Source organism: Brachyhypopomus gauderio, chromosome 20 (assembly GCF_052324685.1).
Source record: "Brachyhypopomus gauderio isolate BG-103 chromosome 20, BGAUD_0.2, whole genome shotgun sequence".
Classification (NCBI taxonomy): Eukaryota; Metazoa; Chordata; class Actinopteri; order Gymnotiformes; family Hypopomidae; genus Brachyhypopomus; species Brachyhypopomus gauderio.
This window is the reverse complement of record NC_135230.1, coordinates 8932576-8949123: the sequence shown is the minus strand read 5'-3', so window position 1 is coordinate 8949123 and position 16548 is coordinate 8932576. Positions and strand designations below refer to the sequence as shown.

At 44.7% G+C, this 16548-nt stretch overlaps 2 protein-coding genes across 3 annotated transcripts in view; both read left to right on the top strand.

The window, feature by feature from the left end:
- Positions 1 to 4910, top strand: cyyr1 (cysteine/tyrosine-rich 1). Its single transcript, XM_076983252.1, has 4 exons — positions 1 to 525; positions 2061 to 2160; positions 3566 to 3726; positions 4024 to 4910. Exons 1-4 carry the CDS (start codon positions 450 to 452, stop codon positions 4155 to 4157), a joined length of 471 nt encoding a protein of 156 aa, XP_076839367.1. The 5' UTR covers positions 1 to 449; the 3' UTR covers positions 4158 to 4910.
- A 1078-nt stretch (positions 4911 to 5988) lies between these two features.
- The window catches only part of appa (amyloid beta (A4) precursor protein a), a 30000-nt gene continuing 19440 nt past the window's right edge, over positions 5989 to 16548 (top strand). For both annotated transcript variants that reach the window (XM_076983229.1, XM_076983228.1), the window contains exon 1: positions 5989 to 6189. In XM_076983229.1, the coding sequence (XP_076839344.1) occupies positions 6130 to 6189 (60 nt within the window). In that variant the 5' untranslated portion in view covers positions 5989 to 6129. The remainder of the gene's footprint in view (positions 6190 to 16548) is intronic.

Here is a 16548-nt window from a genome sequence, read left to right as displayed (position 1 = left end):
GGTTTGGTGAACACAAAAGCCAGCCCTGTAAATACAGACATCAGGTAGAAGGGTAAATAAATGTGTGTGTGATGGTGGAGTGTCGTGTCGGTGGAGGCGGTGTGTGTCTGACTCTCTCTGGACGGTAAAGAGCCATTAGAGCCAACAGCAGCGGGGGAGGTGCTGAGAGGAGCCGAGGGAGGACGGCAAAACAAAGGAGGAGAAGTCCTGGGACACTTTTCCGAGGGACAGGAACACGTGTGCTCGAATAAAACTCTTATTTTGAAGTCAGACGTTTTCGCCTTTCTCATTCAAAGACTATTAAGTGGTCGACTCGATTGTCTTGTGCCCAGAGACATGGTATATACGTAGCAAACGGGGTCTTTTTGTCGTCTTATCCCTCTTGACTGGGATAACAGTGCCACGGGTCCTCAGGGTGGTCCGTTGGACCGGGTCAAACTCCTAAAGGTATGGAGAGCCGCAGGACGAGTTCACAGACGGGATGGAGACTCTTGGTGGACTCGCTGCTTCTCAGTCTCTTCGCCGGTAAGCCTTTTATTTTGTTATTCTTCCTACAACGTGGGCAACTCAACTGTAAAGTCAGTGCATGTTTTATTCAAAGAGTTGGGCCGTCTGGCAGCACAATAACAACATTTCTGACAACTTTTTGTACACATACACACAGCAAGGTAGAAGATACTAAAAGCAAAGGACGTATTTTAACCCGGTACTGGATGCGTTGGTGCTACGCGTTACTTTTAGTGCCGGAGTCTTCTCACAGAATAATAAACAAACGTTGCATATGTGAATATCATATGAATTATGTTAATATGTTAATAAACATCGAGGTTACACAGTACAAACTTCTGATCTGCCTTATTACGACTTCTCAACTGCATATTTTCAGTGATTAATTGGAGTCTATAAAACGTTATTCCAGCAGTATTAGGGGGAGAGCTGTGGGTAGGTAGGTGTAGATGCTTCTGTAGGCCTGGTCCTAAACGTGTGGACGACAGAACCCAGAGGAGAACCGAGGATCCGGACGGGACCACCCATGCAGCAGGAGCGCATCAGACGGGCACGTTTGAAACGAGACCCCAGATGCAAACTGGCGCCACATAAATTAGAGCCATAACTCAAGTGTTTGAAATGTCATTTTAAGAGTCCAGCCCGCCTGTGATTGAGCACTGTTTTACATGCCTGCAAACCCCTGTTCACGCCTTACCGGGAGCATTTCCAGGTTTAAACACCGGCAGTGTTTTGTTGTAAATGTATCCTATGTAGTTATGTCAATATAAGACTCAAGGCCAGATTTAGACAAGAACTCTCGACTCAACTAATGTGGACCTAATGGCTACCACATGGGCACTCACTAAACACCGGACTCTCATCATTAAACTAACAAACCGTGCATTACAACGATGCCCACTGTCTCCAGTTTTGTACATTTAACATTTTGTACTTGTGTTATTATACACAACACATTTAATACATTAACATCAGTCAAACATTGATTCAAGAAAGCGCATGGTCACCTTAGATAACCCGGCTTCTTTGCAGGACTTTAACCAATGACAGTGACTGAATAAGCAAATAAAATGTCAGATAAAGCACAGCGTGAAAGAGCTGAATGACGAGACTAGTCCGATCACTACACGTACTCTCCTAATAGCGCAGTAAAGGCGGAGAGGTTGTGTTTCCTGTGTGACTGGCAGCCCAAGGCTATGGAGACGAGTGTGTGTGTGTGTGCAGACAGAAGACTTGCAGTCACCCAAAGTAACGAGCGCCCATACATTAGTACTGGATGTAATTATGGTTCAAGCGTAATCTTTAGTTGTTGCCAATTGAAAACAGAAAGTAAAGAATTTAAATTCCTGTGAAGTGTGAGAGTAACAAACCTCTGTACCCCCCCTCACATAAATGCAACTATGTTTCTGTCACGTGAGATAAAGAATTCTATCTGTATATATTATAAATGTTTTTTTTACGTGAAAATACCGCTTTTTTGGTCATTGTATAAGAACTAATTCGTCTGAGGTTTAGACGGGACGGTGTTTGATTGTATTTACACGCTATTCCAGTTGGAGGCCAGGCCCAGTGTGACGGGTGTGTGGAGTACTGCTGCGATGGCGCCACCCCTTTCTGCTGCTCCTACTACGCGTACGTGGGGGACGTCTTGTCGTAAGTAACCAGGCACCTCCGCAACTTTACGCACCCGTCTCGTGTTCGTTGAACTGAAACGTGACTCTCGTCCGGCGCTCTCGGATCTGCTACAGTCCTTCTGCTGACACACGTACAATGTACTGAACCGCCGAGACACTTAAGACAACAGTCTGGACAGTCCATATAAAGGACATAACAGAAGCACAGTGAACTTTAAGAGCAAGTTTGTTATTAAATACTTAAGAGATTAAATGCCTTTGCTCATTGCTACAAAACACTAACAGGGCATCATTTGCTTTTATTCTACATGTCCCACCTGGCCCTATGCAGGATTGCTGATTCGTATTTAGATACTGTGTAGTTTTAATGGCACTTACATAAAGGGTACTGAGGTCCTGATATTGAACAGTTCTGACCTTGGAAGTTGGAAAGCAAAGTACAACTATCTTTGAGGGGTGAATTGTGTCTTTTAAATAAAACCTGTATATCCCATTGCATTAAGACCCTTCTGTGGTCCTACACATCTCCTTGCAGTCGCTCTAATTGTATGATTTTTGAACAGTTGTCACCAGTCAAAACCAGCGCAAGAAATACTCGAATTCCACAGCTGCTTAGGACCCCCACGCCACCAAGGGCCCCCAAATGAAACTCTGCTTAGGGCCCCATAAAGGCATGTGCTGGCCTTGAGTGTCATACCTCAGATGTTTTGTCTGGGGTGTGTGTGTGTGTGTGTGTGTGTGTGTGTGTGTGTGTGCGTGTGTGTGTGTGTGTGTGTGTGTGTGTGTGTGTGTGTTTGTCCCTCGAGACCGCCGTATCTCCCGAGGTACGTCTCTGTTGTCTCGGCCTCTCACTGACACTGTCCAGACAGGACCAAACGACACCCATGGATGCAGCAAAATAATAATAATTGACAAAACAACATGAACAGTGTGGGTGGGCTGATTTGACAACTTAAAAGGCTCTGGAAGGGGCTAAAGGTCACGTCGTGAGACACGAGGCTTTGGGAACAGACAAAACGTTTCCTGTGAAATTACGTTTGATTGGGTATCGTGAATGTTCTGAACAGGAAGTATAAGATGAGCAGTTATTTGGTGCTGAATCACTAAGAGGTGTACAAATGAGCTGAGGTAACAGTCAGACTCTACAATGAGCAGTGTTGACATCTAGCATGATGTTGAATTAAACTGCAGCTCACATTCGAAGGCCGGTGTCTTTGAGCCACTCTGAGTTATTATGGAGGTCCCAGGAGAAAGTCAGAAGGGATCGCATGAATCCAAATTCGGAACGCTTTTAACATAAATCTGTGAATGACTAAGCAGTGCTAGTTCTCCTCATGCTAATTCTCTGCCAGCTAATACAGATTGTTCTAATCCTGCTTGCTGTCTGTTTCTCATTCTTTCTGTCTTTTATTTAACAATTCTAGGGGCACGGCGATTTCAGGGATTGTGTTTGGTGTGGTGTTTTTGATGGGCGCAGTGGCGGCCATCTTTTTGTGTATATGCATGTGCGTGAAGAATGGGCGTGGAGCAAGAGTTGGCATCTTCAGTACGTCATATGTCAACACAGTGACCCAGGGCTACCCAGGTATCAACACTACATACCGCTCTGCGTTACATTATTTTATCCACAAGGGGGCACTGCAGTGTTAAAATCAGCTATCAGGCAAAACATAAACGCCCGTTTGTATACATTCCTATATATAAATCTGCTTTCGCATTACTTAGATTAATCTGAATACAGTAGAAAATAAATTTTGCATTTGTATTGATAAAAGTGCATTTCAAAGATCCACTGAGGGGTCGTTTCTGTAGCCCTATATAGTTACTGCCAAATCTCATCTCCTCCATTTCATATGAATGTTTTGCTCTCTCTCACACACAGGACCCCCACCTCCTTACAGCTATGATTATGAGATGTATCCCCCAGATCTTCGACCCCCTCCATACACCCCAACACCACCCAGAACGACAAACTACTCCCCACCTCCACCCTACCCTGGCTATAACAGGAAATGAACCTTCCTCAAAACGATCGCACTTGGACATGTGGATGAGAAGTCAGTAATCATGATACAAAGTACATCTGCACTACACAGTGTGAGGAACTGCTAAATCCCGCCTCTGGTACATTGTGAGGTACAGCGTTAACTGCACTCAGAGCTGTTGTGTCTATGTTCTATGAATGGGACCAGCTGCTTTTCCTAATTTTGGAACTGGGTAATACCAACTGTCCTCTTCTGTTGGGGGGGGGAGGATCATGGATCCACCCATGAGATTTGTGCTGTGGGGGGTGTGGATCATCCCAGTAGAAACTGTTTATAAACAGTGAGATAAAGATTTTTTGTATCATGTCTTTTTATGAACATTTGTTTAAATGTCTGCAGCAGAATGAAATATGGAATCTTGCACAATTCTGGAACACTAGATGGAATGTAAGAAGGTGAAAGAAGTCGTGTCATGACTAAACCCTGCATGTTCCATTTGGGGAGGGGCGTCGAGAAATATGTACTATGTTGTGATGCATATTGTTCAGTTAAAGGAATCGAACCGATTTATTTTACTGTAAGTGAAAACAAAAATAAAGTAGAAGCTTGTCAAGGATGTAAAAGGTTATGTATTTAGCTTGACGGTTAGGGGCTTCGCTGAACTACAAACATGAAAACACTACAAACTAAAAACTTAAATTTTCCATGAAAGTCCAGATTTCCAACTTTTGTCTTCATTTCCCATTTGAAACCAAGTATTAAAAATGGACCTGAAAGACAAAACCTTTACGCTTTAGTATTTATTACATTATTACGTTTATTATTTTGAAAAACAAAATAGCTTTTAAATTCAATTCATATATATATATATATATATATATATATATATATATATGTGTGTGTGTGTGTGTGTGTGTGTGTGTGTGTGTGTGTGTGTGTGTGTGTGTGTGTGTGTGTGTGTGTGTGTGTGCGAGACATTAACATTAGTACACACCCTAGCCCTAGGGTTACACAATGTAATTAGGTTTTCACAGTCTGTCTGAATGATTTGATTAATATTAGAGATTTCAGAATGTTTATGACTATACTGTAAATCCTTCATTACCAGGAAATATGTTTATTAAAATATAAACACAACAGGGTGTAGACTCTTCCTGTCTCTTACAGTACTGGTTGGGCTTCTCATACAGCAGAAAAAATACTTTCAGCAGTGAAAAATATACGAAGCTTTGAAGCTGACTGTGGTTAAAAATTAGCAGGAGTGGGACATTTATTAAATATCCATGAAACCCAAATTTCCCAGTCAAGACAGTGTATGCTGAAATATAAGCAGATTTTTTAAAACCCTGGATGTGGCTTGGGAGAATGTAGCACTGCCATATCAATTATGGTCTTGCATCACAGCACAAATCCCCAGAGAAGACTTTGAACCAGGTTATTTCTTCAAGCAACTGCTGACTGACGAATCACCACACAGTGGCTGCAAATAATATTTCATTCTAATACATAATGTTGCTGAGGCACGGTTATTTTTTTCTGTTCTCTACTGCAAAACAGTAAAACAGCTCATAAACAAATAAAAAATACAGGTTGAATAGTTCCATTGAAGCACGCAGAAATGTTACCATAATGTAAGGTTTTTCACGTTTTTCAGCACAATAATATACAAAACACATGTCTAAAGGGGATCACAGATTAATTAGACCTCTATTGACTATAAAGATACTCGGACGAACAAAGTCACAATTATATCCTATTATATATTATAGGGACACATTAATATATTATAGGGGCACGTGAGAAGCATTCCTCTCCCAAGCGTCCTCTCGGTTCTCGATCTGTCCGGTCAGGTGACGCGCGCTCGCGCAGCTGTGCATCCTCGCTCTCGTGCTCCATCACACTCCTCCTAGCGCCGCACCGACACGGACGTATACACCGACGTTTCGTAGTGGCGGACAATAGAGACTGGCTGGCGTGTTGAACAGTGGTGAAGATCACTCGGAATGGGCTACCGCGGGGTTTTCTTGTTCTTGATGGTTGTGACCTCGGCACTGGCGGGCGAGGTAAGAATGAAACCCATAAATGTGTGGTTGTAGAGGAGGGTGAAGAGCTGGTGTCCATACTGATCTCCACCTCACCTACCTGACTCTAGGCAGCACTATAATGACTTATATGTAGCAATATGCACATAATAACTATTTCATCAACTCGATCTCACTGTGTTGGGTTATTCTATAGTTTATATGGCAAAAAACCCCGACTAACAGTATATTTTAAGGACTAACCAAATCTTGTCACCTTCAGACTATCCCAAGAATAAATGTTCATATTTAGATGCAATAATAACGATTTATAGCTGATAATAATAATAATAATATTGCGTTACGTCACATTGCAAATGTAACATTTGCGCTACATGTACATGTTTTTCTTAGGTCGCTCAACAAATAAGATCAGTGTATATTTAAGTTGTTTATATAACCAAATGGGATTCGTTGTTTTATATTATTCTTAAATATGCTTATAATACACAACACTATGCTATTGAATTCACATTTCTGTAGTCTGCGATGTTTAATTAAAGATGTTTTTAAGGGAGATACACAACCCGTCACGGTGTTACACAGAGGTGTGTTACACACGGGCCAGACTCTTGATGAGCTACAGTAACACACACGTCTAAACTACGCACCGCAAAACGTGTGATTAAAAACAACACAGCCGTGTGTGAGACTGCTTATATATTCGGTCCGTTGGGTCGTGTACATATCGAGTAGATGTCGGTGTCCGTGTGGGCTTGTCGGAAGTCCGGACCGTTGTCTAAAAATTGCGCAGTCGTAGTCCTGGATAAATTTAGCGGCGCTTAGAAGTGGGTGTGCAGAAATGTTATTTTTACGTGTTTTATTTTTCATGTTGACGGAACGGCTTGGTTGTGAACAGATGTCACGCCCTGTGCGGTTATTAGCGAGGAACCGGGTTACATCTGTGTGTGTGGAGCTGTAATTTTTGTAATGAACGTGTTGTTTCCTCCGTCAACATGTTACCTACATGTCGTGGGTAGGAGAGGTGGATGTGTCCACACAGAGCCAAGATGGCGGCGGGTAGCTGCAGTAACTATGCCAATACATTTCAGTGCGAGTCTTGAGGAAAAAGAACATTATTTATAGAATAGCTGCCTGGACGCGTAAATGTAAGGTTTTCTTGAATGTGACAAGCGACCAACGTTGTTATGAGGACTAGCAGAATTGTTGCTTTACAATCCTGAGACTATTATCTCCTAAATCCAAGCCAATCGTTTTTCCCACCGCAAGTCACATCTTGCCCTGAACTACATTGTATACTTATCATCACATTATCTCCTGTTTCGTACCTCAGTTTCACTGTGTGCTATTTTCAAGGCAACCTGCTCCCATCCAGGAGGCTACATAACCTACAGGCTTACAGAAAACGGTGGCGAGGTGATTGAGTGTATTTGCAGTCTTCACAGCTAATACAAATGTACATTCCCGTGACCTTGAAAATAACACGGAGCCCATAAACGTGTGATTGGCTTTTTAAAATAAGTTGCATGTTGTGATGAAGAGCTTTGATTGGCTTGCCTGGATTGTAGAAATGTACGTTCTCCATTACCATAAATACCCCAGATATCTTTGTGTTTGAAATAACTGCCCAAGTCACAAGGAACAGGCTCAAGTGACAATTTTAGTACAGCGTATATGCGTATATGGGCTATGTCAGTGGAACAGCTGTACCAAAATGAATGTGGAATGGGTAATATAATTGTCATCCCATGATAATTATCTTTCATTCCAGTGACATCTTAATTAAAAGTCAATAACTGGGTAATTAAATCTTGGTTGTGCTGAGGTTTACCTGCCTGGTGGTTCTCATAGGGTGCACAGACCTTTCAAGATAAATGACTGTGTTATGGATGTGAGTATATGCCAAGATGGTTATGAGGTGACTACAGGCTTGGCCACCTCACTAGATGGACAGCTCTCTGCATTTTTATAGCCGGTTTCTTTCTGTAGGCTATGTCCTTGGAATGCTAAATGGTGGTTAATGAAAGTGCTGTTTTTGGAATACAGGATCTTCCTGGGGTTTAGAAAGCTGTCGTACTGTCTGCTGTGTTTTTCCGGATGTAGTGTCATGATTATCATGATAGTCCCGACACATGTATCTCGACTATACCTTTAGTTTCGACTATACCTATTTAGACTCAACCACCCTGAAACTGAATTGGCCAATCTTTATTCGTCTAGATAAAAAAATAAATACCTCACTGAAAACCATCACTTGTGATCTAATCACACTGTGTAAACACTGCTTTTATTGTCTGATTATACCTGTTTTAATAGAAACGGGTTGACAGGTTTTTTTTTGTACACCTGATACATTTTATACTAAATATTGAGGAGAAACATTATTACGAAAGTCCTACATTTATTCTTTAACACTGACAAGTAGATTCTTTGTTCCGACTGGTTTGTCTCCTCGTGTTTTCTTTTCCGTGTACCACAGCCCTTTCATTCTGGGCCACAGCCCTCAAAAGGTCACATTTCCCACTGTGGAATGGAAAGCATTCATAGCTGATGGCTATGAAAAAGCCCCGGCGCTGAACACAGGGCTTTGTTCGGCTGCAGCGCGGCCTGTCAGCAGGTGAAGGATGTTGCGTCTGGAGAGATGAGCGGCACAATAGGTCGCTGTGTAATTGGGATGGTCGGGTGGCCGGTGCTCAGCCTGTCTACATCGGCACTGCTGTGTGCAGGTGCGGCTCGAATTCAGTTGCTCGGAGGAAAAGAAACCCCCACGTTCCACGGTGAGCACATATTCTCCAGCGGTTGCGCTGCCTTGGCAACGGGACGGTCGCTCGGCCATATTGTGACAGTCGTTCCTTGTGGGGGAGAATGACCTTTGACCGTCACAGGTCGAATATAAGCAGGAAGTGTGATTAGCACAGAGCACAGATGGCCCAGGGGGGTTTGCCCCAAGTGGAAGGCGGGGAAATGGTACCCTTGGCATTATGATGTGACCTCACTACAGGTAGCAGCCTGATGAACCCACTGAGCCTCCCTGAACAGGAAAGAAGAAACAAAGGAAGAAAACATAAATAATATTTCTAGCGATGGTTGTTTCAGAAGGTTTCAAGTGTATTGTATTTACCTTACATAAATGTGTAGCAAATGTGTTTCCAAACTCGGAACAAAGCAAAGAACAGACCTGTTAAAGTAAGCTGCAGTAGCCCATACGTGTTATTTAATGCAGAGACTTATACGGCTGTAGAGTATGGATTTTCGTTCTCAAGAGTACGGGCAAGAGAAACGTTACGCGGGCGTAGCCGTGCCTCCGCCCTTCTCCACCACCTCCCTCTGTGGCTGCTGCAACACCCAGACCATCTCTTCCATGTGCACCTCCTGGTCTATAATTAGAGCTCCCCCAGAGAGAAGCGTCTGAGACGGACCACTGTACGGTATTCTTCTGCTCTCATTCCTGTCACCGTAGGTGTTTTATTCCCCCCCCCCCCCAGCCTTCCTGTGATACAGTAAAAGCAGGCGTGATATTCCCATTACGGAGTCGTGCGCAGGCTGCTCCGTGAGCATAAGGGATGTTGCCTTGGGAATTCGATGATGCAAGATGTAGGTCTAGACTAGTGTGGGTACATCTAAACTAGCATGTATTTGGACATCTGAGCACTGATGTTGATTTCCCCTGCATGCATACACACACACACACACACACATACACACACACACGAAAAGAGCACATCTGCTTGTGCAATTCTTGCATTTACTGATCTAAATTTATTGGTTTAAATGGTGGTTTTATATGTATTCCAAGGAGTAACTACCACATACTTTAAAGATAGACACAGTAGAAATTACAGTGCAGCAGACGAGGTTTGTTGTACTGTGTACTATACTGTGTACTATATATATATATATATATATATATGTATATATATATATGTGTGTGTGTGTGTGTGTGTGTGTGTGTGTGTATATATATGTGTATATATATGTGTGTGTGTGTGTGTGTGTGTGTGTATGTATATGCACAACAATTGGAGTGACACTATGTAATTAATAACATTTTTTGCATGCATAATTAATTAATAATATTTTGCATGCATAATTGTAGGTCACTTGTAACAGGTCGGGGGTGGTAGACTGATTCTCTATCCTGTTTTACGCTCATTCACTAACACTGAAGAGAACACTTCCTGTGTTTGTCTGCCCACTGATGGTGTAAAGACAAAAGGTACTACACAGCTTCCACTGTCTGCGCCCTCCAGGCGTGTGAGCTACGCCTGTGCACATTGTTCTCCGCCAGAATCATTTGGCAAGGGTTTGGGTGAAGTAGGTAACAGATACATTCTGCTGTTTGAGGGATGACCTACATTTAAAGAAAATGGAGAGTGATCCTTTTTTTGTTTTGCTGAAAGAGTTGTGAAACCTGCTTGGCGCCCAAAATTGTCAAGACCCACTATGAGAAGTTCGTCAACAACGCTGAGAAGTAGCTGCTAAGTTTGTGGCTAGGCACATCATGGCGTTGGATTTTGCAGAACTGCCGTATTGAGTACTCGTCTTTTTTTGTCCCCCCCAGTTCTGTTACGTTGGTGCAGTGAGTCAAAAGATGTTCCGTCAAGAGAATGAGTCATGGGTCATTTGTCCCTCTGTGATAAGGGCAGCCAGCAGCTCGACTTGTGTTTCGCCACGGTGGAGGTGGAGGACAGATCACGGGCAGTGTAGCACTTCTGAGAAATGGGAATGTATTCCCCAAAGGCAGTGACCATGGGGCAAGGCTCTGCTTCCCACAATGATCAGTCTTTCTCCTCCACCTCTGCTCCATCTTTCTCCTCCACCTCTACTCAGTCTTTCTCCTCCACCTCTGCTCCATCTTTCTCCTCCACCTCTACTCAGTCTTTATCCTCCACCTCTACTCAGTCTTTCTCCTCCACCTCTGCTCAGTCTTTATCCTCCACCTCTGCTCAGTCTTTCTCCTCCACCTCTACTCCATCTTTCTCCTCCACCTCTACTCAGTCTTTCTCCTCCACCTCTGCTCAGTCTTTCTCCTCCACCTCTGCTCCATCTTTCTCCTCCACCTCTGCTCAGTCTTTCTCCTCCACCTCTGCTCAGTCTTTATCCTCCACCTCTTCTCAGTCTTTCTCCTCCATCTCTGCTCCATCTTTCTCCTCCACCTCTACTCAGTCTTTCTCCTCCACCTCTACTCAGTCTTTCTCCTCCACCTCTGCTCCATCTTTCTCCTCCACCTCTACTCAGTCTTTCTCCTCCATCTCTGCTCCATCTTTCTCCTCCACCTCTACTCAGTCTTTCTCCTCCACCTCTACTCAGTCTTTATCCTCCACCTCTGCTCAGTCTTTCTCCTCCACCTCTGCTCCGTCTTTCTCCTCCACCTCTACTCAGTCTTTCTCTGCCACCTCTACTGTCTTTCTCCTCCACCTCTACTCAGTCTTTCTCCTCCACTTCTACTCAGTCTTTCTCCTCCACCTCTACTCAGTCTTTCTCCTCCACCTCTGCTCCATCTTTCTCCTCCACCTCTGCTCAGTCTTTCTCCTCCACCTCTGCTCAGTCTTTCTCCTCCACCTCTACTCAGTCTTTCTCCTCCACCTCTGTTCAGTCTTTCTCCTCCACCTCTACTCAGTCTTTCTCCTCCACCTCTACTCAGTCTTTCTCCTCCACCTCTGTTCAGTCTTTCTCCTTCACCTCTACTCAGTCTTTCTCCTCCACCTCTACTCAGTCTTTCTCCTCCACCTCTGCTCAGTCTTTCTCCTCCACCTCTACTCAGTCTTTCTCCTCCACCTCTACTCAGTCTTTCTCCTCCACCTCTGCTCAGTCTTTCTCCTCCACCTCTACTCAGTCTTTCTCCTCCACCTCTACTCAGTCTTTCTCCTCCATCTCTGCTCCATCTTTCTCCTCCACCTCTACTCAGTCTTTCTCCTCCACCTCTGCTCAGTCTTTATCCTCCACCTCTGCTCAGTCTTTCTCCTCCACCTCTGCTCCATCTTTCTCCTCCACCTCTGCTCAGTCTTTCTCCTCCACCTCTACTCAGTCTTTCTCCTCCACCTCTGCTCAGTCTTTATCCTCCACCTCTGCTCAGTCTTTCTCCTCCACCTCTGCTCCATCTTTCTCCTCCACCTCTACTCAGTCTTTCTCCTCCACACCTCTACTCAGTCTTTCTCCTCCACCTCTGCTCCATCTTTCTCCTCCACCTCTACTCAGTCTTTCTCCTCCACACCTCTACTCAGTCTTTCTCCTCCACCTCTGCTCCATCTTTCTCCTCCACCTCTACTCAGTCTTTCTCCTCCACCTCTACTCAGTCTTTCTCCTCCATCTCTGCTCCATCTTTCTCCTCCACCTCTACTCAGTCTTTCTCCTCCACCTCTGCTCCATCTTTCTCCTCCACCTCTGCTCAGTCTTTCTCCTCCACCTCTTCTCAGTCTTTCTCCTCCATCTCTGCTCCATCTTTCTCCTCCACCTCTACTCAGTCTTTCTCCTCCACACCTCTACTCAGTCTTTCTCCTCCACCTCTGCTCCATCTTTCTCCTCCACCTCTACTCAGTCTTTCTCCTCCACACCTCTACTCAGTCTTTCTCCTCCACCTCTGCTCCATCTTTCTCCTCCACCTCTACTCAGTCTTTCTCCTCCACACCTCTACTCAGTCTTTCTCCTCCACCTCTGCTCCATCTTTCTCCTCCACCTCTACTCAGTCTTTCTCCTCCACCTCTGCTCCATCTTTCTCCTCCATCTCTGCTCCATCTTTCTCCTCCACCTCTACTCAGTCTTTCTCCTCCACCTCTGCTCAGTCTTTATCCTCCACCTCTGCTCAGTCTTTCTCCTCCACCTCTGCTCCATCTTTCTCCTCCACCTCTTCTCAGTCTTTCTCCTCCATCTCTGCTCCATCTTTCTCCTCCACCTCTACTCAGTCTTTCTCCTCCACACCTCTACTCAGTCTTTCTCCTCCACACCTCTACTCAGTCTTTCTCCTCCACCTCTGCTCCATCTTTCTCCTCCACCTCTACTCAGTCTTTCTCCTCCACCTCTACTCAGTCTTTCTCCTCCATCTCTGCTCCATCTTTCTCCTCCACCTCTACTCAGTCTTTCTCCTCCACCTCTGCTCAGTCTTTCTCCTCCACCTCTACTCAGTCTTTCTCCTCCACCTCTGCTCAGTCTTTCTCCTCCACCTCTGTTCAGTCTTTCTCCTCCACCTCTGCTCCATCTTTCTCCTCCACCTCTACTCAGTCTTTCTCCTTCACCTCTACTCAGTCTTTCTCCTCCACCTCTGTTCAGTCTTTCTCCTTCACCTCTGTTCAGTCTTTCTCCTCCACCTCTGCTCAGTCTTTCTCCTCCACCTCTACTCAGTCTTTCTCCTCCACCTCTACTCAGTCTTTCTCCTCCACCTCTACTGTCTTTCTCCTCCACCACTGCTCCATCTTTCTGCTCCACCTCTACTCAGTATTTCTCCTCCAGCACAATGCAGTTTCAGTGCTTTTAAATCCTTATGGTGTAAACTGATGCTAAAACCTCAACACCCCCCTCTGCCCACTGATGGATCTTTACGTATTCACATACTGATGGACTGTTGTTACAGAACAAAGACCAGCATCCATAACTCTAATCTTTCCGTAAAACCTTACACAGAGACTGCTGAACTGGTCCTATATCAGCACAAAGCAAAAGGGTTGTGGTTTGGGGGGGTGGGGGGGGGCAATCTCTTCCAAATGGGATTGTGGGGGGCAAGATAATGGATGGATTGTTGAGTGCCGTCATGGCAATTGAGTGGGGGGTTGGTGTGGCAACAGCCAGTATCTGTGAGGACACACATCTTCACTGTCTTTGTCATGGTGTTGGTGTTAAGATGGTGTATCTGTGTGTGTGTGTGTGTGTGTGTGTGTGTGTGTGTGTGTGTGTGTGTGTGTGTGTGTGTGTGTGTGTGTGTGTGTGTGTGTGTGTGTGTGTGTGTGTCGGTAAGTTGGTGCAGTGCAGGGTGGAATGTTGGCAGGCAGGATGTAAGGACAGCGAGAGGCAAACTGCCCTGTAATCACCGCAGTGCATACACACCCTGAGGATCCAGCCCTAGCAACCAAGAGCGGATATTATTTTACACACACACACACACACACACACACACACACACACACACACACATGCCTGAAAGCTTAAGGGGGTGCACAGAAGATTTTTTTTTTCTTTTTTTGCTAACTGTGTGATTGCCTCCTCTATCTGTCTCATACAGGCACAGCCAAGTCTGTTGTCCACCATTTGCTTTGTGTTGTGTGGAGGTTCACTCCTCCACGTTCGTCCTGGGCGAAGAGTGTGCGTTCCTACCTTCCAGAAAAGCACAAAAATGTTCAAATGTCTTCGGCTTATCGTCTGGATTTTCCAAAACAAATTCCCTGTCGAATGGCGCAATGTTTTGGAGGGTTTTTAATCATTGACACGTTGTTCAGTCTTGTCAGCTTCTGAACCACTCAAGTACCTCACGTCTGTTAATGTACCTCACGTCTGTAATGGAGAAGCTGCCGTAACTGTGATCCTCACCCTCAGTGTGTCCAGTCAAGGAGGATTACAGCTCAACTCTGAAACCCTATCAGAAGTCCAACGGGGGGAGGGGCTCATGAATGTTCCTCTCTGATAACGCAAGTTCACAACTAAAAGTGCCCCAGGTCTCAGAGGCCTAGCGAGAGGGGATTACACTCTAAGGCTTTCGCATGCAAATGTGATCGAATGTGTGAACGCAAGCAGATGGTGGGAAATTCATCCTGGTCTGTAATGAGGAAGTCCCGCCCACACTCCACCCCCAGTGAACTATGTGTCAAGTTGGGTCAGCTAAAGATGGTGACCCACCAGCCAGTGATTCAACTGCTTTGTGCATCAGTAGGATCTCAAAGCTTGGAAATAAAGAGAGCTAATTTGATTTGAAAAGTATTATTAGGTCATATCTCAGCGTGGTTCAGGTCATGTTTCAGATAGGAGGTTTTCTACAGTCTTGTTGTGTACTCTTTAACCTACTGCTAGTGTACTTTTAAGAAGAACATTTTCTAGTAAAAGAGTCACCAAATCAAACTTGGTGACCCCACTTTCAAGAGACTGACCACAAATATATCTCCAACAAATCCAGACAAATGACGTAAGATTAGATGTTAGTTTGATCTACTCATTGAACTGAGTACAAACATTATTAGTACATACATTATTAGTTCTTACATTATTTATGCCCTCTGGTAGGAGAATGTCACAGAAATAACACTGAAGCATTAACTTCAGGTCTCTAAATCCCTAAATTATGGGTTTGAGTTCTCAGATCCTTTCATTCGGTTCCTCACTTTGACTTTGCTGTCATTTGTCAATGTTGCGATCATCGGTTAGTCCTCTGACAACCCCTTTTAAGTACAGGAAACTCAAAGGACAAACTCAAAAAGCTGTCAGCGGTGTCCACCCAAGCAGGCTCTGGTCTGGCCGTGTTGGGTATCGGTGGAGAAGCGCACCTGTGTCTCTGCTCCTGGGCGGTGTGTGATCCTCCACAGAGCTTCCCAGCGGCAAGGGCGACCAGTGGAGGGACGCAACTGGCCAGGATGAATATTATGGGCTACAAATAGTGACTAGGTAATTGGCCGGTGTGAATATTATGGGCTAGAGATGGACAGAGTGCCTGGCTCGGCTTCCTCTCGTTCTGACCAATTCTCTGCTGTTGCTTTTTTCATATCTTGTTTTTATTTCATGTGCAAACGGGGCTAGTGGAGTTGGGAAAGTCTTGGAACACCGGAGGATGTGACGTGGAAATGACCAGAACAATAATGTATTGTGCAATATGATAACTGGTTTATAACTGGTAACGTCAGCTCGGGGCAGGTTCCTTCCTGGCAGCTTTTGTCAGTCCCATGCCAGGAATGATGGACTATTAATGTGAACTATCACGTGAAATATCATGTGAACTATCACACGAACTATCACACGAACTATCACGTGAAATATCATGTGAACTATCACACGAACTATCACACGAACTATCACGTGAAATATCATGTGAACTATCACACGAACTATCACACGAACTATCCCGTGAACTATAACGTGAACTTTCAGCCACTTGTCACCTCTCTGCTGTCTTTCCATCTCCTACCTGGAGATTATCCTCTAGGGCAAAACACGCTGAGTGGGAACTTGTTCATCTCCTGAATGTTAATTAACCTAAATTTGATTAGTCTAGCACATACTAAATGTCAGTCACCTACAAGGCAAGTTGCCTTCGTGGCCTTTCAGATCCTCGGTGTCAGACTGTGCTAGTCAGCAGGGGCATATCGATTAGCTTCGGATCTTGTTACGATGTCTCAGAGGATGCGTTCGATCATCTGGGAAGGCTCGAAGGAGACGTCTTGATGTGGGCTGTCGTGCGTCAGGGCG